Below are 21,795 nucleotides of genomic sequence, written 5' to 3' on the forward strand. Positions count from 1 at the left end.
GAGCAGGCTTTAAGTACAAAATGAATAGAGGCCGGGGTCTATCATACCAGGCCGGAATCCAGGTGGAGGCTGTGCAAATATGCCCCTAACATAATCCAGCACATAACAGCGGGGCACAAGATGCTAACAGGCAGGACTTACATGAAACACCATAACCAAGTGGCTGGCATAGCGGCCAGGAAAGTCTGTGCTGAGTACAGGCTGGAAGTCCAAATGTCAAAATGGGACACACCTCCAAAGGGGGTTGAAAATGGCAGAGCTAAGATCCTGTGGGACTTCCAAACACAGACTGACAAAATGGTAATGGCCAACCAACCAGACGTAGTAGTTGTGGACAAAGAGGCCATAGTGATAAATGTAGCAATCTGAAGAGACAGCAACATGAGGAAGAACCAAATGGTCCCTGTGGTAATAGGAACACTGGAGCCTGTGACCCCTAAACTGGGAGAGTGGCTCCAATAGATTCCAGGAACAACATCTGAGATCTGTGTCCAGAAGAGTGATGTCCTAGGAACAGCTAAAATACTGCACAGGACCCTCAAACTCCCAGGCCTCTGGTAGAGGACCCGAGCTTGAAGGAAGCGATAAGACCGCCATCGCCCACAAAGTCAGGGCAAGTGGGGAATAAGATTTAATATTAATCATTATACATTTTTTACATTTGTTAATTATTTTAGAAAGTCTTTAAAAACAGGGTAATTTTCCTTTTTTTGGAGGGCATTGGAAGAAGGTGGAGAAACAAGAGGTTGGGCCTGAGTTTCCTCCAAGCAGTGATAGTAATCAAAAACAAAGTGCTTGCTAGGGGGCTACTTTTAAAATACAACCAGAGGCCTGCGGGGTCTTTGTGCGGTGATGTCATTGCAGGGTGCAAGGATTTGTGACACTATCCACATCTATCGAAAATCAAGCGTAACACACTTACTGAGTAATGAGGATGTAATGTTCCTCTAATAAAATTAAACTAGAAATCTAGGTATTTTCCCGGTTTTATTAAAGTGTGTTTATGTCCTTACTGCAGTGGTATGGAGCTTCATTTTAAATTTTTCCAGGTACAGCCATTGTTTAGACTCGCTGGGATCGAGGTCATGGTAGAAGTCACGTGCTGCATAGCCAAAACTGTGGAATTTCCTGTCTGGGGTCAGCAGGATTGTGGTGGGAGTCTTCTGATTGGAAACACCAGGATCTCCACCTTCCCAACGCCTGTGAGAAGACCAGTCAGTTATTAATACAATGCATGCCCAGGTAGAAGGCGCCCTAGTTAGAATCAAGGTCAGTATGCAGCTAAGGTCACAGGTCACTCTATTTTTCTGTAGGTGTTGTCTATATGTCAGCCCTAACAGCTGGGCAGGGTGGACTGCACTGTTTGCCCAGTGACGGCTTGGACTGGCTCATAGTTACAGCTGAGCTATATTAAACTTGTTTGGAAGGTCTGGGAAAACCTGAATACAACAGCTCCCAGTGGATAAGCAATGTGGGCTGGATGTGGATGTAGTTAAAATATGCAAAAAAAGTAGGTTTAGGGGTGAATGAGGGTCAGGGTAGGGCCCTTCCTGTGCTGTAAAATTGCAAAGTTTTATGTTCCCTATCTTTTGATATGACCAATATGTTCAAAAAGACGGATGGGAAATTTTTAAAAAAAGTTTATTTTTGTTTTTAGACTTACTGCTCACTATCAGTAACACTGTGTAGAGGCAGCCCAACCCCCACACTCCTAGATCTAATGCAAGTGCCTGCATTGCAGTGCTTACCTACCTCATAGTGTGAATGCACTCTGGCTCCTTAGTGAACGCATAGGCATAACCGCTGGACGTGGTGCCAAAGTCGATGGCAACCACCACTACAAACGAAGGCTCTGGCTGTACCTGTTCTGTCTCGTTCTGCTGCAAAAAGAACAGATAGAGATTTCGGTAGAGTTAAAAACATGTGATGACACCGTTTTTTTTACTTCACAGAGAATTGCAAAGCAGCTGCCATCTTCAAAGATTGTGCGAGAGTTTGGTTAGTGCTTGCACAGCAGCATAACATCATGGTTCTTTGGTCACAGCTCTGCTAGAGCTTAGGCCAATGCAGCTCTTACTAACTTCAGTGTAACATTGGTAAAACAGAAAAACATTTTTATATGGATAATGAAAAATCCTAAAAACTCACAAATAGGCAAAATCGGAACATTTCCAGGTTGGGTAGTCATGTGGTTTCTTCATTTAATTTTAATTAAACGTAATAGACCGGAAGTGTGTTGATCGTAATGTTTCAAGTTACGTTGCTGACACTGAAAACTGCTGATTGCACAGAAGTTGATCTTAATATTTTCATTGTTGTTCTAATGGTGCATTGTGAAGTTAGCTTTGCACAGAAATATCTGGGAAAATTTTTTGTTGACATTTTTACTACATTTCAGATCCTATTCTTTTTCACTTTTACTTGAGCAAAGAAATTAAATCAATACTTTCCCGGAGAAAGTGTTTTACACAGTGCTGCCGATAGAAAGCTTCAGCTGACTCCTCCCTGACATCTAGCTGTGAGCAGCAATTCTGTGTTCCAACTGTATCTGTAATTCTACAACTATAATTCCAAAAACGTTGGGAAGATAAAATAAAAACCGAATACAATTATTTGCAAATCTCATCAACCCATATTTTATTGACAATAGAACATAATTAAAATATCACATGTTGCCCTGGTGATCATCACTATGTCTCCTCCCTCTCCCGCTGTGCTGCCTAAACAGCACCAATTCTCTACACCTGGGGGCAACTGTGGCTCACGGGGTAGAGCACTTGTCCACCAATCACCCAGTTGCTGGTTCGATTCCTGGCTCCTCTGGTCACATGTTAAGGTGCCCTTGATCCTAAATAAGGATCTGGAGACTGGGCTCCAAGTCTGCTGCTCCTAGTCCCAGGATGTGATCTGGGTTGAGTACCCCAATAACACCGTTCCATTGGCCTCCCCTGGGTTGACCCCCCGTTGGCTGGGCTGGAGGAGGCCGTGAGCTGCTGTGATCAGGATCTCGGACTCATACAAGAGATCAGCTGACAGAAATCCCCCCCAGTACCAGGTGGACCATCGATGTATGGCTCTACACGGCACACATCTCCCTCCACGTCAAAAGCAGAAAGCTGGTCCCCCGGTTCATTGGTCCATTCCCCATCGCTCTAAGGTGGTCAAACCTGTGCTGCTAAGACTGCAACTCCCCAGATGTCTCAGAATTCACCCCATGTTTCATGTTTACCGTGTAAAACCTGTCATCTCTAGGTGCAATGTCTTACTTTAATTTTATATTACATTTCAGATCCTGTACTTTTTCACTTTTACATCAATACTTCTGCTGAGAACTACAAAAGATTCAGCTGAAACCCCCTCCTTCACCTCCCTGACCTCTAGCTAAGCAATTCTGTATCTGTAATCTGAAAATGTGCGAAATAACGGAAGTAAGATGACTCCGACAGAGACAGAGCTCTGCTCAGGTTGTGTGCCATGCAAAGGATGAGGGTTCAGAAAGTCAATATACCACCCAGTCCTAAGGCTAGCATTGAAACTTCTCTACTCATACTTGGTTAGTTTGTCAGCCAGGGAGATCATTGGGGCTGATAACATGGGAGACCACAGACAGAAAGACAGATTTAACCTACAGTGCATTCAGAAAGTATTCAGACACCCTTCAATTCAATTTAATTCAATTCAACTTTATTCATATAGTGCCAATTCGCACCAAAGTCATCTCAAGGCACCTTACATAATAAGTCAATTAAGTCATTGCTAAACAGATATGTAGAGAAAACCCAACAAACCAACACTATAATCTTTTCAATTCCCTTTTTTCTGATCAATCTACACTCAGTACCCCATAATGACAAAGTAAAAAAAGAATTTTACAAATTTCTGTAAATTTATTAAAAAGAAAAACTGTATCACATGTACATATTCAGACTCTGTTCAAGCACCATTGGCACTAATTACAGCCTTGAGTCTTCTGGGGTATGACGCAACAACTTTGCACACATGGATTGGCTGATTTTCTGCCATTATTCTTTGCAAACACTCTCAAGCTCAGTCAGGATTGATGGGGATTGTCGTTGGACAGCCATTTTCAGGTCTCTCTAGAGATGTTCAATAGGGTTCAGGCCACTTGGCTGCGTTCTTAGGACAGTTGCCATGTTGGAAAGTGAACATTCAGCCTTGTCTGAGGTCCTGGGCTCTGTGGAACAGGATTTCAATGAGGATATCTCTGTACTATATTCCATTCAGCTCAGAGTGACCATCGGGTTCTTGGTCACCTCTCTAACTAAGGCCCTTTTCCCCCCGATTGCTCAGTTTGGCGACCGGGTCTTTGAAGAGTTTTGGTTTTGCCAAACATCTTGAATTTGAGAATTATTGACGCCACTATGCTCTTGGGAACCTGCAGTGCAGCAGAATTTTTTTGTAGCCTTCTCCAAAATATTATTATTGTAAAACATATTTACAGTAATAATCTTGTCTCTGAGCTTTTCAGGCACTTCCTTTGATCTGATTTGCTTTTTCTTTCATACAGTTATGCAATTCAGGCTGTGGAAGATTCCATTGAGAGGTGTGTCCCTTTTCAAATCAGGTCCCCGTAATTTAACTTACTACTGGTGGACAAGTGGACAGTGAAGGTTTAAAAATATCCCATTAATGGGAGGCACCTAAGTAAAATGTTTAATTTTTAAAGTGTTGTTGCAAAGGGTACAGACATTTCTAAAATTCAGTTTTCACTTTGAGGTTATGGGGTGCTGAGTGTAGATTAATGAAAAAAAAAATCTAAACAACTGTAGTGTCAGGCTGCAACATCACAAAATTGAAAAAAGTGAAGCAGGTCTGAAAACATTTTTGAATACATTGCATCTTTCATATTTTAATCTTGATTATGCACAAATTACAACGTTCATTCAAGCACTACATATACACACTTGGTATGTATGTGATTGGCTGAGCACACATGATCCAGGTAATCAGCAATGAGTTGGAAAATAGGCAGGGGAGGGGTCTTTGAGGATCAGGACTGAGAAAGCCTTGTACTAAACATTTTACGATCAAGAGGAACTGGGATCTCACAGAAACGCATGTTATGAAACGTGATTTTAGAACAAACTAAACATGCCCTGTTGTGGTCAACTAGCATTTTAGCTGGTAGCACTTGTGTTTGTCATGACTGTGAGTCTGCTCCGTGTTGTCTCCCTGTCTCTCCGTCCCTGCTGTGCCGCCTGATCAGCCTCTATTTTCCTCCCTTTTATAAGCCCTGGTTACCTGTCGCTGCCTGTTCCTATGTGAAAGAGCCTGTTTTCTCCGTTGTTCCTGTTCCCAGAATATCCGGGTGGTTTTTTTTGCCAGCTTCCACGTCTCCCTGAGGATTCCCTGTTCCGCCCTCCTTCACCTGAAAACCCTTGTAAGTGATTATAGTGATTCCGTGTTTCCGTGGACTATGTGAATTTGGAACTTATTTTAAAAGATCATCGACAACACTGAGGATTACTACTTCAGTCCGGTCTGTTTCCTGGGACACTTTTGGTTGGTACTTTGTATTTTAGATGTACTTTGTTATTGGCTTGTTTCATTCCTTTTTCACCTGATTTCTTCAGCCACCCTCAGTTCTCCATTTCTCCTCATCTACATACCTGTGTGCTAACGTCACTAGTGGGACATTACTCGCCACCTACCCATTGAACTCCTCGCCAGCATCTGCTCCACCGGTCACCACAATCTTAGACCTCCTGCAGCCCTGTCGGTCCACCTGTTCCACCACTACTTATTACACACAACAAACTGTTTGCCTTCCTACTCCTTCTTGTGCACTTGTTCTGGGATTATTGGGTCCTACAAATCACTTCTAAAAGATCAAAAGCAGAGAAACTAGATAAAGTCATGGCTGACAGTGTGTTTTGCAGTGCAAGCTAAAGATGAGTTGGAAATGTATTAGTTTCAAATAAGGCTGGTGGGAGCCACTGATACAATATTTATTAAAAATAAATTGGCTGGTGGTTTCACCAACTGCTCTGCGTTACAGCATTTTGCCGTTTCTTTTACATTACGGAATTTCAAGTCGTAATTATCAAATGAGCTCCACATAACAATTAATGCATTAGAAAAGGCTTCATGCTATGCTACACATTTTTTATTGCGGAGGAATTTAGGGACATGCATGTTTTGGTTGTCTTGAAATGCAGTGTAAATGCTGGCACACTAGTATGTACACAGGTGTGTGCTTTTTTAAGACTCTCTAAACTGTTCAATTTGCCTTAGGTGGCTTCCAGTCAAGGTCCAGACTCTTAAGATAAATTAAAGCAACATGTAGCAATGGTATTAATGTGACTAACCATGATGTAGACTGCAACAAAAAAAAAAAAAAAAACTTTTCAGTGTTTTCAATTTTGTTTGCAATATTTTTAAGAAATAGGTTTTCACTTTGTTATTGTGGGTTAGTATGTGTAGACTGGTGGGCAAAAATGATTTGGTTTTGAATAAAATGGACAACACAGCACAATACAAAGTGAAAAGACTTTCCATTATACTGTAACACACATGGGCAGGAAACTGGTGCAGAGCAACAGTAGATGATATGACTAAATGTTTATAAGAGAACTGATTCACCTGAGTGTGTGTTGGAGACAGTGGGGTAATTCCGGGGTCCCCCATGCTCTTTGCTGGAGAGGGATTAGCCATCACATCTGTAGAGGAAGACAGACATAGATTAATTTATTAATTATTTACATGTTCTTATACTTTTTTGACAGAATCACAGTCTTTTCAAATGCAGAAAACTCATTTGTTACTACAGAGGTCTTAATGTTCTACATGATTGACTTTTTCTATTTATTGTCTTTTAGAGTTAGTCAGTACTAAATGTGTTTAGTTACAAGTGATTTTCAAATCCCCCAAAATTCCCTTCTGTCAAATCTGACAAAAAAAGCAATTTATTTTAAAAGGTATTAACTAATCACTTTTACTTTAGTCCACAATGATTGGAGTAACAGACTTTGAGGCCGCACATCGCGATGATCTGGGCTATCTCCACCCAAAGAAACACGATCTATAACCAGAACTGAAGCAGTGACTAAAATCAGCACCACACACACAAGAATAACTTCACAACACACTTAGCAGAAAACACTTGAGAGCAAACTACTATGAAGACTTAAGAGTTCTTCTGCTTGATCCCTGAAGCTGGAAAGAAGGTTTGAACAGCCTTTTGGATCATGGAACCTAACAAAACTTTTGTTAGGTTTTGGTTAGACAATGCACTGCCAGCATGTCCCAGAGCCATGCGACAATCTCTAAATTATAGCAGATGTTGTGGCGTTTTCCTTCCTGGTGTAGAGCTACTCACTGACGTCTGCACCATTCAAAGAGCAGAAAATGTCTGTTGCACCTGTCTTTAAAATGCAATGACATTTCAGTTGATTTGGAGATTGTCTCTCCATTTGGTATTATCATTTTCATTAGTGTGGCTTAATCGCCTTCACAGAAAGTGCTTTGAATGCACACAATAATAATACTCCCTTGACGTATTATAAGTGCCTGGCAGAATTGTCTCACAACGGGGCATCATGTTATCCATCCTATTTTTCCGCCTCACTCACCCTTTTCTCTGGTTCACCCCTACGGAGTGGATGAGTGGTCTGAAGACCCATAATACACTTTGCCAGGCAATTATGGTGCCGAATTACAGACCACCTGTGGCTAGACTCAATCTAGATCCAGCCCATCTCTCCAAGGCTCCAGTAGGTTTTCCCAAAATCACCTTTACAGCCTTAAGTTTTCATTCCCAAAAATGAATAAATACATTCAAAGCCATTATTACAGAAATAAATGTATGAGTAACATTGAATAATTGAATGAACATTGAATAACATTTTAAGCATTGTTTTGTCTCAACTAGTTCATTATGTTTATGTCCACGTTTATAGGAAATGTCATTACCAAGTTTTTCAACAGCCAGCTATATGTTGTGAATTCCAACTGTTTATCTACAGCTAAGACTTTTTAATCTTGATTTTAATTCTATACATGTAAATAAATGTAAATAAAGACTGGGAAACTGTGGCTCAGGAGATAGAGCAGTTGTTCACAGATCCCACGATTGTTGGTTTGATCCCTCTCTCCTCCCGTCACATGTCGATGTGTCCCTGAGCAAAACATTGAACCTCAACATGGTTGCTTCCAATGAGTGCAGGCCAGCTGCATAGCAGCTTCCCCACTGGAGTGTTTGTGTGATTGTGAGTCGGTGGGCTTTGGGTATAAGCAAGGTGGAAACGCACTTGGACACGCTGGAACACAAAGTGGATGAAATAAACATCAATACGTAAATAAAATGGTAAGCCGGATGCAAACTAATACAAAACCTCGCTGTCTGCACATCCAAGAGGGAAAAAATCCAAGTAAAATATATCAAACAAAAAACTCAACACACCACATAAGACACCATAAGTTTTAGCTATAAGTTATCGCTCCACATGGTCTTCTTACCGAGCACTTGTCTAAAAAGGTGTCCGTGTGCAACAAAAGACAGACCCACAGTTCCTGCCTAAAAACAATTAAATAAATCACACAAACATTTAATAATATGTAAACAATATTGAAATGATATAAATAATATTTATGGCATTTAAACTCCCACCAAATCACAGTATTGTGATTTCACTTGACAACTGAACTTTGTCACTCTTACCTAAGCTAAGACACTGAGTGAATACTACATCCTCTTAAGCAACCGTAACATTTATTCTGCTTCAAGCAGTAAAATAGTCTTGTGCACAGGTCTAAACTGGCTTAGAAGTACGCTTTGCTTCACTATTCAAGCTCGAGTCACTGATCAATAGTTTTACTTTCCTAACTTTTCCATCACTACTGGAATAAACTTCTGTCACCCTTGCCAGCTTCCACTGAGTTTGTGGAGAACTATCTTCTTTAAGGATGAAAATGTCATTAACCTTTGTTTTTCTTCTGTCCTTTAGCCATTTTTGTCTTTGTTGAAGATTAAGGAGATACTCCTTCTTACACCTGGTCCAAAATTCATTTGCCAAGAACTGCACCCGGCGCCACCTCTTACGTAGGTAAAGATCCTGACTTACGAACTGACCGGAAGGGGGCAATATTACTCCAGACTTCATCAAAAGAATATGACTTGGTGTGAGAGGTTTGAGACTTGTGGGGTCATTAAAATGCTCTGTTGTTATAGATCTGCAATTTGTAATACGCATTACTTCATACAGAAATGTTCTAAGCGAGGTACTGTCAGGTCTTTTAGCCGACTAATCCAGAATTGCTGTGAGAACACCTCTGATTGTCCTCATCTGTCTCTCCCATACACCTCCCATATGACTGGATGATGGGATGTTTGTGATAAACTCACATCCATATGTTTTGAGTTGTTCTTGATCCAGGTCCTTCATTGCATTCAGGAACTCTCTTTTTGCGCCTACAAAGTTAGTGCCTTGTTCACTCCTTAGCTGTCTTACATTTCCAAGTACTGCAATAAATCCATGCAACGCATTGATAAAGGCATCTGTTGTAAGATCGTCCAATATTTCAATATGCATGTCTCTTGAGCACATGCACGTAAAAAGGGGACCATACCTTTTCAATTCTTTCCTCTCTTCCTTCACATAGAATGGCCCGAAGCAATCTATGCCACAGTACGTGAATGGAGGTGTCATTTCCACTCTTTCTTCAGGTAAGTCTACCATCTTTGGCTCCTGTGCAGTCCTTCTGTACTTTCTGCACCTTGTGCATTTGTAAATGTGTGAAGCAAGTGCACTGCTACATCCTATGATCCATATCCCATTGGATCGCAGTTCATTTACAGTCATGCGTCTTCCCTGATGATGTACCTTCTCATGGTAATGCTTAATAAGCAAAGAAGACACATGACTTGCCTTTGGCAAAATGACAGGATGTTTGACATATGGGTGAAGGCTAGCTCTTGTCAAACGTCCACCTACTCGAAGCACACCATCATCACATCATTAGTCCAAAAGGATTTGTGTGGCTTGTTCACTCTGTCCTTTGATCTTATTTCCTTGCTCTTTTCTAAACCTTTGATTTCACTGTTGATTCCTCTTTGGACTAGTTTTAGGATGAAACAATCTGCTTCTTGCCTTTCCTCAACACTTTTGGTTTCATGTAGTTTTGGTTTAAGTCCTTTAATTTGTTGAGCAAAGCACTTAAGAAGAGCAACAGCCTTGACAGCTCTATTCCAGTCAGAAAACCTTGTCAGGGGGTCTAACAGTGTCCTATCTACCTTTACACTGGTGTTGAGCACCTGCACCTTTCCAAGTTCTGGATCATCTTTACTGACCTCTTCCACCACTGCACCTATGGGTAGCTCTCTTTCCCAGAGAAAGCCTGGGCCAGTGAACCAGTTTGAAGCGACTAGTTGTTCTGCAGTTAGACCTCTGGAAGCATGGTCTGCAGGTTCATCTTCAGACTGCACAAAATGCCATTGCTGGGGGTCTGTGCTGGACTTGATTCTTTGGATTCTATTTGCCACGAATACATAAAAGCGTTTTGCATCATTATTTATATATCCAAAAACTACCCTTGAATCAGTCCAAAAAATGTTCTTAAGGACCATTTATTTCGAGCTCATCTCTAAGAACACTTGTCTTTGCTGCTACCACTGCTGCAGAAAGCTCAAGCCCTGGGTCTCCCAAAGCCATATCCAGGGTTTAGATACTATCAGCACACTCTTCCTCTGGTACTGCTTGTAATACATCCTTGCTGTTGGAAACAAACTGATGCAGTCTAAGCTTCCCTGTGCTGCAGAGTTCTCTGGCTTCCCTAATGAGTTGGATTGCCTCAGCATCAGAAGTAACATTCACCAGTCCATCGTCAACGTAAAAACTCCTCTGAATAAATTTAACAGTACTTTGACTGAATTGATCCTGATATTGAGCAGCTAAATGTTCCAGCCAAAAATTGGCCCACCCAAGTGAGGACGCTGCCCCAAACAGATGAACCTTCATCCGATGGTGTTGATTCTAGATCATTGTTCTCCCACCATAAGAACCTTAAGTAGTCTTGGTCTTCGCGTATAACATGGAACTGATGGAACATGCGTTCCACATCGCACATGACGGCAATTGGGCCTTTACGAAACCTGCAAAGAACTCCCGCCAAGGTGTTTGAGAGTTCTGGGCCTGTAAGAAGATGACCATTCTATGGTGTGTCTTGAAATCTTGCTGAACAATAAAAGACTACATGTATCTTCCCAGGCTTTTGAGGGTGGTATACACCATGATGAGGAATATACCAGACTGGTTTGTTGTAAAGTTCTTCTTCTGGGACCCTTTCTGCCTCACCACAAACTATGAAGTGTTTCATGAAGTTCTTATAGTCTGTGTAGTATTCTGCCCAGTAGATACATCAATAAAGTTAGACAACAAAGAGTTCTTTTTTGCAATTCATCAGAAAGCCGGCGTATGTCCTCCTTAAGTTCAGCGATCGTGTTGTTTGCTAACTGGAGTAGCAGGTTGTCATCAGCAGCAGCAGCCATGTTGTTGTTGTCAGCAGAGGCAGCCATACTGATCAATATCTGCATGTGAGATGTTCCAGTCAGTGTAGGAGTCCAGTTAAAATCCAGCTGGTTGAGACCAGTCAAAGCATGAACTGTGCTAGGCCACACTAGGCCTCATTTCACCATTGCTCCTGTTCACTTGAAAATCGGATCAAAATATATCCCAGCAAATTCCACTGTATGTGATAGTAAATGTATTGAACCTTTTCAGTCCATGTTTAGGAGAAAGGTGATTAGAAACCTTGTCACACCTGTACATTAACAAAGACACCTGCTTCCTCAGCAATCTACTTGGGTAAATCAGATTTCCTTTATACTCCTAAAGGCAGAATCATACCTACACCTGCTTTATCGAAAACAGCATTTCCTTCTCATTAATTACCACTTTTCCCACATCATTAAGAGAAACCTTCTCAAAGACGCTAATGTTGAGATTTTGGCAGAGAAAATGGCAACACAAAAATAGATTCCAAGTATGCAGATGCGGGCAATTATGAACAAGTTCAGTAAGTTTTCCACAACTATTGTCCTGACTTCAAGCTTGCGGGTCTGGTGGTTCAGTAGAGCATTGGGTTACGATGCAGAAGGCTGTGGGTTCGAATGCCGCCCCACCTGGGCTGGTCCCAAGCCCGGATAAAAATGGAAGTGTTGTGGCAAGCAGGGCATATATAGATGGGTTGTGAATTGTTTCGCATAGGGTTTTACATCTTACCTGTCTGTCAATGAGATACACAATGTCATTTTACAAATTGGCAATTTTGCCCCAGGTGCTGACAGGTACAAAATCCAGCTAAGCTATAAACTACATCTGTACACAGTAACTTGTTAGTAAACCTACAAAGGACTTGGGAAATGATGATTTGATAGAAATACAAAGATACAATGCAGGGCCCAGACCTTTACTTGCAAAACAATAAGAGCCTCATTAAATTTACCACAAACACTAAGACACACAAGTGAAAAAATGAGCTAAATGAGTTGTGTGACAGAGAATGCATTGTTTCTTCTTCAAATTAGAGGTCCCATTCATTCAGGCCATGCAACCTCTTGGCCATCGGCCCAGACACAAAGTGCAGAGAAATAATCTGTCAATAGCTGCAGCTTCTACACTCACATGCACATCCACACACACAGTCATCTGAAGTGCACACTGATCTGCACTAACATATCATAATATAAAATGACATGGGTTTTAGTCCATCATCCTTTAGTGGAAACGTCAGTTTGATGTTAATGAGTAGAGACACCAGGTTTTTCTGGTAATCAGGAAGCAACTTTATATGCACTGTAGTGAATTGGCTCCTGAAAATCCATGTATACAGAAGCACTTGTTCATGTTACGATCTCCTCTTTAGCCTTTCAATCTGCTGCTCGTCTTTTGTCATGTTGAAAAAAAAAAAAAGCAGATTAGAATAGACATTCTCCAAGAGACATCTATCTGTCAAGTGTGGTTACTGGCCCTGTGATTCCCTCCATTCTACAGGAAAACCTGCGAGTGAGTGGAGCTGGAGGCAGAAGGGCAGAGGGTGGTGCGGGGTGTTGCAGAGATTGTGAGAGAAGAGATCAGTATCCAACACATCAAACTACATCAACACAAATGGTATCTATTCCTATAGCTCTGTTGCAATTATTATAACATGGCCTAAACGGCCGATGCCCAGGCTCAGTCCTTTGACAAGACTAAAAACCCCGTAGTAGCGCCATCATCTAAAAATAGCATAAACAATTTCCCCATGGAGACCAATAATGTATCTTTTATTATTATTGCCATTATTACTAATACTAAGTTGCTTTAAACTGAAGTTTCTGCAAAATGACTAAACAAAAATGTAAACAGGCCTGGGTAAATTGAAATGTGAGTGAAAGGCGGGGCAAAGTGGGCATGACGACACAAAGTGGGAGGGCAGAGCATTGTTTAAGCTAAAACTGGCATATTCATTACGAGAAAAGAAAGAAAAACTTTTATAGGAAAATGTGTTAAGAGAATTGGAACAGAAACAAAGGGGAGGACAGGTTCCCAGCATAGCTTCCCAGTGTTTTGATCACACTCGGAGGAAATGCTTTAAATATCTGTGTTGAACAATGGTTTTCCTTCCTGCTTGACTGTAATGGAAAAAACTGATAAGAAAACTGCTCAGATGAAATAGTCTGATTACTTAAGACAAATCTCTTGTCCAAGACAAGACAAAAAATAGAACACTATTGCACTAGGTCCCCTCTCAACACACCAGCAATAATCATGAATTAAAACTGAATTAACATTATGACCTTTTTGTGTTTTTAGATCAAGACTGATTTTTGTAGTAGATTTTGTGCAGTGTTCTTTCATTGCGTCATGTGTCTCTGATCTAATTCTCCAACAGTATTTAAATAGCTTGTAATATATTAAACATTGAGGACATTCTCCCAGTTAAGATATAGATCTTTCCAAGATAGCTTGCACAAATTTTATTCAGTTTAATAATGCTTCATATTTACTAACAACTCAGCTTTTTTACAGTCGTATTTTATTGAGTGAGTAAGACCGTTGTAGGGAGTCGTGGTACTAAAATTATTCTCTGTCCATGGTTGAATTTCTCAGTATCTATCATTTCGTGTGACACAGTGGTAAATATTTTTCCTGTCACTCCGTTTACCCAGATATATTTATTGTTTTCATTAATTAATATACACAATAAATTCAGGCTTTTATTAGGACCTGGAAAGATAAAGACACAAAGATTGAGTGCTCACTATTCAGGATCTCTCTCTCTCTAAAGTCTTGTATACAAACAGTATTGTTCAAAATAATAGCAGTACAATGTGACTAACCAGAATAATCCAGGTTTTTAGTAGATTGTTTATTGCTATGTGGCAAACAAGTTACCAGTAGGTGCAGTAGATTCTCAGAAAACAAACGAGACCCAGCATTCATGATATGCAACTCGTAAAACTTTGCAATTGGGCAATTAGTTGAAAGGGGTGTGTTCAAAAAAATAGCAGTGTCTGCCGTTGACTGTACAAACTCAAAACTATTTTGTACAAACGTTTCTGTTTCTAGGATTTAGCAAATCCTGTGAATCACTAAACTAATATTTAGTTGTATGACCACACTTTTTTAAAACTGCCTCACATCTGTGTTATGGAGTCAACCAACTTGTGGCACCTCTCAGCTGTTATTCCACTCCATGATTCTTTAACAACGTTCCACAATTCATCTACATTTCTTGGTTTTGCTTCAGAAACAGCATTTTTTATATCACCACACAAGTTCTCGAGTTGATTAAGGTCCGGGGATTGGGGTGGACACTACATAACATTCATTTTGTTGGTTTGGAACCAAGACTTTGCTCGTTTAATAGTTTGTTTGGGGTCATTGACTTGTTGAAACAACCATTTCAAGGACATGTCCTCTTCAGCATAAGGCAACATGACCTCTTCAAGTATTTTGACATATGCAAACTGATCCATGACCCCAACACCATAGTAGGAGAAACATGCCCACATCATGATGCTTGCACCACCAGGCTTCACTGTCTTCACTGTGTGCTGTGGCTTGAATTCAGAGTTTGGGGGTCGTCTCACAAACTGTCTGTGGCCCTTGGACCCAAAAACAACAATTTTACTCTCATCAGTCCACAAAATGTTCCTCCATTTCTCTTTAGGCCAGTTGATGTTTACTTTGGCAGATTGTAACCTCTTCTGCACATGGCTTTTTTTAACAGAGGGACTCTGTGGGGGATTCTTGAAACTAGATTAGCTTCACACAGACGTCTTCTAACTGTTTCAGTACTTACAGGTAACTCCAGACTGTCTTTGATCATCCTGGAGCTGATCATTTACTGAGCCTTTGCCATTCTGGTTAGTCTTCGATCCATTTTGATGGTTGTCTTCTGTTTTCTTCCACGTCTCTCTGGTTTTGTTCTCCATTTTAAGGCATTGGAGTTCATTTTAACTGAATTTTTTGTACCGCTTTATAGGCTTTCCCTTCTCCAATCAACTTTTTAATCAAAGTACGCCGTTCTTCTGAACAATGTCTTGAACGACCCATTTTCCTCAGGCTTTCAAATGCATGTTCAACAATTGCTGGCTTCATCCTTAAATAGGGGGCCACCTGATTCACACCTGTGTTTTCAGGTGAAACCTGATGACCTCAGTGATTGAATGCCACACTGCAATTTTTTTAAACACACCCCTTTTAACTAATTTCCCAATTGCACAGCATTAAGAGCTACATATCATGAATGCTGGGTCTTGTTTGTTTTCTGAGAATCTACTGCACCTACTGGTAACTTGTTTGCCATGTAGCAATAAACAATCTACTAAAAACCTGGATTATTCTGGTTAGTCACATTGTACTGCTATTATTTTGAACAATACTGTATGAACTCCAGAAATTGAGTTTCATACATGTTACACCCAGCGGGAGATCGTCCAAGTCAGAAATGTTCTGACAGAAAAAACTCTAATTGATTTTAATGTGGGGTCAGTGTGCACAGGAGGCCCTAACCTTCCAAATCCTTGAAATGCAATCCATAAGTTGCCAACAAGAAAAATGATAAAATCTATGAAAAACACAAACCACAAAACATTTCCACTTCTTTTAAGTGTTGCATAGGGAAGACTGAACAAAATGAAAAATAAAAAATAAAAAACTTAATTTAATCTGTTAGTCCGCGCTTTTACCCTGAACAGTCTGGTTGAGGGCTGCAGTTTAAAGAGAGCATGACCAGGATGAGATGGGTCCCTGAGAAAGTTCTGGGCTTCCCTGAGGCACCAGGAACTGTATAGATCTTTCAAAGGAGTAAGAGAGCAGCTGATAACGTTCTAGGCCATGTTGCAACCCTCTGGACTGCTTTTGTTTCTACAGCTTTGCAACTGGACAACTAGACATAGATGCAGTACGATGCACATTTTATGCATATGGAAATATGCATAAAATGTGCACTGCTCATTTTTTTTTGGTTTTAGCTGTGAATTTTCTGTCTTTGGTTTCTGTCTGTGGTAGACCTAGGATACTGATCTAAACCCCTTTGTGCAGCAAAGTCATGCTGAGCTCAGAATCACTCATCCAGCCTACGTTTTGTTGTTGTTGTCATTTTCAGTTTATTATTAAAAATAATATAAATATTAGTTTTACTACACAAAAAACAGCAATAAAGAGAGTGAACGCAACTGAGGGAGGAAGAGACATACTTTGAAGATTTAATCACTATTAAAAGCCCTAGGGTGGTTGATGGGTTCGAGCCTCCTGTTTTAAACAGGCTCCACGGCTCCAAATGTTTGCGGAAAGTTCAAATAGCAAACAACACACGAAAGCAGCTCGTTAGTTATGATAAAAAGGTAAATGGCATATCCAGCAAAACCACAAGCACTTGAATTACAAGATTAAAGATTCAAGAACTTTATTGATCCCATAAGGAAATTGTGTTGTCTTGTTACAGCTGCTCTTTGTGTGAAAGTAGACAGAAAGGAAATGGACATCCACCAAACCAAGAAAATAAACAAATAAAAACTACTGATCAATAAGTAAGAAAAAGCCCACGTAGAGGAATAAAAGAAGTGTAGGCCTCTGCCCCCTGGTGTGATAATCCACATCCTGTGTGAAGGTGTGGAAGGTCTTGGAGAGGGGTTGCATGATTTAAGTCACCTGAGATCATAAAGACAGCGTGAGGATGTCGGGTCTGGAGTCTGGCTATGACTGTGTATGACGTCACATGAGGAGTCAGAGGGAGGAATATAGACGGCGATCAATATGGCGTGTGAGAACCTCCTTTCCTCTTTCCTCTGATCCGCCTGCACTGTACTGAAGCCGTCAACACTGACACATTAGTCTACGCTCGAGAGATATTTTCCTTCCTCACCACTGCAGTCAACTTGTCCATCTTGTTCTCTTGAGACCTCACGTTGCCCATAATCAGAGATGTGGCTTGACTCTTCTCACCTATTGTCTTTTTCACCCCTCTGCTTTTTACCAGCTGTGCGACCTCTCGCTGTTCTCTCTCTTATTTCGTTCTGGATGTTTACAGCCCCCCTCTGGAGGTTTCTTCTGTTAAAGGGAGTTTTTCCTCCCCACTGTTGCTTAGGGCTTGCTCAAGGTGGAATTGTTGGGTCTCGCTATACATCTTTGTAGTCTTGTCTTTATTCTATAAAGTGCCTTGAGGTGACTTTATTGTAAATTGGCGCTATATGAATAAAGTTGAATTGAATCGAATCAGCCCCTTCAGTATTTGGATCAATTAGATTTTTAAATGTAAAGGTGTAAAGTCAGACTACAGATGTTCTATTAATGTGTCAGAAACACATTGAATCAATATGCTTTTGTGCTTTTCATTTCATTTTCCCCACTTTTATCATGACCTGCGATCAGTATTTATGCTTCACTACAACACTGTATTATCTTTGCCTTATGACTCAACAAAAAATATATTGGTGAAAGACCGTTTCTATCAGCTGAGTCAGAGATTTTTTGTTTTTATGAACTAGAGAAAATATAATTATTGTATTGGATTTTTAATAGGCCTACATTTTCAATGTCGACAAGTAAGTTTGGCAAATTAAAACATCAGTTACTTGCCCAAAGGTCAAGTGGTTGAAAAAGCTTAATTCCAAGCCCTTAATTAATTATTAATAATTTATTAGTCTTATTCATCATTACCTAAACCATTTCTATTATTAAGGACTGCAGGGGTGGTAGAGTCTATCTTCGTGTACCCTGCCAGTCTATTGCAGGGCCAAATATACAGGTGCTGGTCAAATAATTAGAATATCTTCACAAAGTTAATGTATTTCACTAATTCCATTTACATTCATTCCACTCAGACTGATATATTTCAAGTGTTTATTTCTTTTAATTTACATTAAAAGATCGCTACACAATCATGGGGAGAATTGTGAAACGAAACCCATTCAAACATCCAGGGGAGAGTCACAAAGACTGGACTGCAGGTGGAGTCTGCATTTGTGGAGTTTGCATTTCCTTTGGAAATCAGGGTCCCAGAGTCTGAAGGAAGAGAAGAGAGGCACAGAGTCCACATTGCTGGAGGTCCAGTGTAAAGTTTCCACAGCCATCGATGGTTTGGTGCCATGTCATCTGCTGGTGATGCTCCACTGTGTTTTCTGAAGTCCAAGGTCAACGCAGCTGTACACCAGGACGTTTTAGAGCAGTTCATGCTTCCTGCAGATTTCATTTTCCAGCAGGACTTGGCACCTGCACACAGTGCCAAATCTACCAGTACCTGGTTTAAGGACCATGGTATTCCTGTTCTTAATTGGCCAGCAAACTCGCCTGACCTTAACCCCAGAGAAAATGTGAAGAGGAAGATGCGATATGCCAGACCCAACAATGCAGAAGAGCTGAACACTATCAGAGCAACCTGGGCAGTGCCACAGACTGATCGACTCCATGCCACACTGCATTGCTGCAGTAAATCAGGCAAAAGGAGCACAAGTGTCGAGTGCTGTACATGCTCATAAGATTTCTAAAAATCCTTTCTTTGTATTGGTCTTAATATTTCTAATTTTCTGAGATACTGAATTTGGGATTTCCGTTAGTTGTTAGTCATAATGATCAAAATTAAAAGAAATAAATACTTGAAACATATCAGTCTGTGTGGAATGACTGTATACATTATACAAGTTTCACTTCTTGCATGGAATTAATGAAATACATCAACTTTGTGAAGATATTCTAATTATTTGACCAGCACCTGTAGAGACAGACAACCATTCACATGTAAAGGCAATTTACCACGTCCCCAGTTAACCTAGCTACATGTCTTTGGACTGTAGGGGAAAACTGAAGTATACTGAGGAAGCCCATGCAAGCAGAGGGAGACTGCACACAGAAAGGCTGCAGCTGCATGGTGGATTCAAACCAGGGACCTTTAGGGTGTGAGGCCGCACTAACCACTCCCTTACCATGCTGCCCCTTATTTACCATGGACATTATTTTTTCTTGCTAGGTTGCACCATCAACTGCTAAAGACTCCCAAAGAACTCAGAAACAAGAGAAAAGGGACGGAATTTGAAACCACGCTTTTCAAGGTTGGTAAAAGTCAAAAACCAGGATTCGTGACAATAGTGGAACCCAGACAAATAAGGTAATGTTGCCACCTAGAATAACACACATTTTTAACCCCTCTCAACAGTAATGTACTCTATAAATCCATCATATGTAATTAGTGTCACTGAACAGTGTTGTCATTTACCTTGACAAAATCCTGCTGCAAATTCATGGCTTCCCCACTTAACTGCAGCAGGAGCTTTACAGAGGTGAATCAGCAAAGTGAGGCTACTTAAAGCCACTGCAACAGTTCAGACGCAGACAAACCTATGTTTAGTCCCAACCTTGGTTTTATTCATGGCTAATCAAATATTTCCCCCGAAAAAGTACAAACAAACACGTTTTACTTTTTGGGGGGATTACAAAAAGCTAAAGACTGTGCAAAGTATAGTTATCTAAAGACTATATAAGGAGTCAAAGCAACCTATTTGATTGCAGATGTGCAAATGGCACAAGCTCATAATTCCCATTACACAGTTCTTCTTTTACAACAAACAAATAACATATAGGCAACAAAAGGTCAACTGACAGCAGGATTAACAGTGGGCATGTACAACTATATCTAGTTGGAGGTTTCAGCAACCTCTTTGAGTTCAAGTCTCCAAAAGTTTGGTATGTAGTCCTCATCCCTGCAGAGCAACCTCGGGTTGCAGTCTCAATGGCTGTACTCGGATTACGTAACACTGGAGTGTTGCCAGGTCCTGACTAGCTTTTATGTGAAAAGATGTTCAAACCAGCCAAGCTCCGTATCACGTTTCCCGTTTCACACCGTGCGGTTTTTAAACACACTTTAATTGGTAGAGGCTTCCGGAGATATAGACACATATACAGGAGAATCATGCGGCAGCCTTTGAAGTGGCGTGTTGGGAGGGGTCTCCACTGCCAGAAAGCCCACAGCCTGAAGAAAGTGTTGTCTGGGGAAACTCCCTAATCCAGCAGACTAACCCAGACTAACCCACACATGTGCGATCCCTGATCCCTGACCGTGCAGCGGCAGCAGAGACTGTGCGCGTGCTAGCGCTGCATTACCTGAGGACGCGGTGCAGATTTTTTTTTTTTGCTGCATTGACTCACAATTCCGGTGGGACAGGTCATGTGACCAAACTCTGCACCGTTATGGAGGACTGGGTTGAGCCGTATCTGTTCCCTAACTAACTCCAGCCAGCTGTGACCAAACGCGACAGCCAGCCGGTGTAAAAATGAATGAATATGAATAAAGGTGAAGCCGAATAAACTTTTAGCACCGCCGTCTGACTCCGAACAGGCCGGTAGGTGCCGTCCTGTGCGGTGCGGTTGTCCTTGGAAATTAATGGCTTCTACAGCAGCCCCGCACTGCAGCAGCGGCACCACACACGCTTCTCCCGACGAATTACGAGCCAATGCAGCAGCATATCGTGTCGGCTGCATTCACTTTGACCTGGAGCCTCAGTTCCTGCCCATGAACGCGTCCCAAACACGACCACCCTGAAGCAAAACCCGAGTACGTGCGTCACGGCGAAGAGCTACAAACTAGAGAGAGAAAAAAAAAGCTTCATGTTACCTGCTATTATCTTCTCTGTCGCCGTTTGTTTCTCAGTCATAATATCCCGCGGTTTCACCTCCTCCCGGGCCTTTTCTCCGATACAGCTGCACCAAGCAATTTTCTTGCTTGACTGAAGGAATCGGGCCAAAAGGAAAAGCACAGCAACAACTGCAGCCACAGTCAGCTAACGTTCATCCGGTGACACTTTCACTTCGCCCTGTCGCTTTTTGTTGAATAGAAAAGCGTCACAAGGCACTTGGAAAAATGTTGGGGTGTAAGAAGGGGCGGCGAGGCTCGGCAGAGAGGATGTTGGACCCCAGGCGATTGTTGCTGCTGAGTCCGCCCCTCCCTTCACATTCACGAGCGTCCTGGTTAGGAATGCTGCTGCTGGCCGGTCTGGCTGCTGACGCTCCGAACTGCCGGTAGGGATGCTGTGCAGCCCACCGAACATCTGTTGGTCTGGCTTTCATGTGACGTGAAGGAGGAACTTTCGGGAAAATTCAAACTTAAAGGACAGTGTGTTAAGTTGACTTTAGTCATTCTGCTGTTTAATTAACAGTTAAACTGATGGATCTTGTGTGTTTGTAAGCCCCATTTTGTGGTCCTGATCTCTGTGATGGTGCAGGGTCAGTCCGAGTGAGCAGAGTGAGAAGGTCTGTACGAGAGTCCAAGCACTTGTGGATTTCTAATGTGTAATGAGAA

General features: G+C 41.3%; 1 protein-coding gene across 6 annotated transcripts in view; it reads right to left on the bottom strand.

Moving 5' to 3' along the window:
• Positions 1-21,556, bottom strand: part of hspa12a (heat shock protein 12A) — a 58,218-nt gene extending 36,662 nt beyond the window's left edge. For 3 of the 6 annotated variants that reach the window (XM_067475830.1, XM_067475827.1, XM_067475829.1), the window contains exons 1-4: positions 21,112-21,554; positions 6,604-6,680; positions 1,753-1,880; positions 1,014-1,200 (exon numbers count right to left, since the gene is read on the bottom strand). In XM_067475830.1, coding sequence (XP_067331931.1) covers positions 1,014-1,200; positions 1,753-1,880; positions 6,604-6,680; positions 21,112-21,151 — 432 coding nt within the window. In that variant the 5' untranslated portion in view covers positions 21,152-21,554. Of the gene's footprint in view, positions 1-1,013; positions 1,201-1,752; positions 1,881-6,603; positions 6,681-21,111 lie in introns of all 6 variants that reach the window. The other 3 variants (XM_067475823.1, XM_067475828.1, XM_067475813.1) reach the window with 3 other exon arrangements.
• Positions 21,557-21,795: the final 239 nt, after the last annotated feature.

Source organism: Channa argus, chromosome 1 (assembly GCF_033026475.1).
Source record: "Channa argus isolate prfri chromosome 1, Channa argus male v1.0, whole genome shotgun sequence".
In the NCBI taxonomy this organism is placed as follows: domain Eukaryota; kingdom Metazoa; phylum Chordata; class Actinopteri; order Anabantiformes; family Channidae; genus Channa; species Channa argus.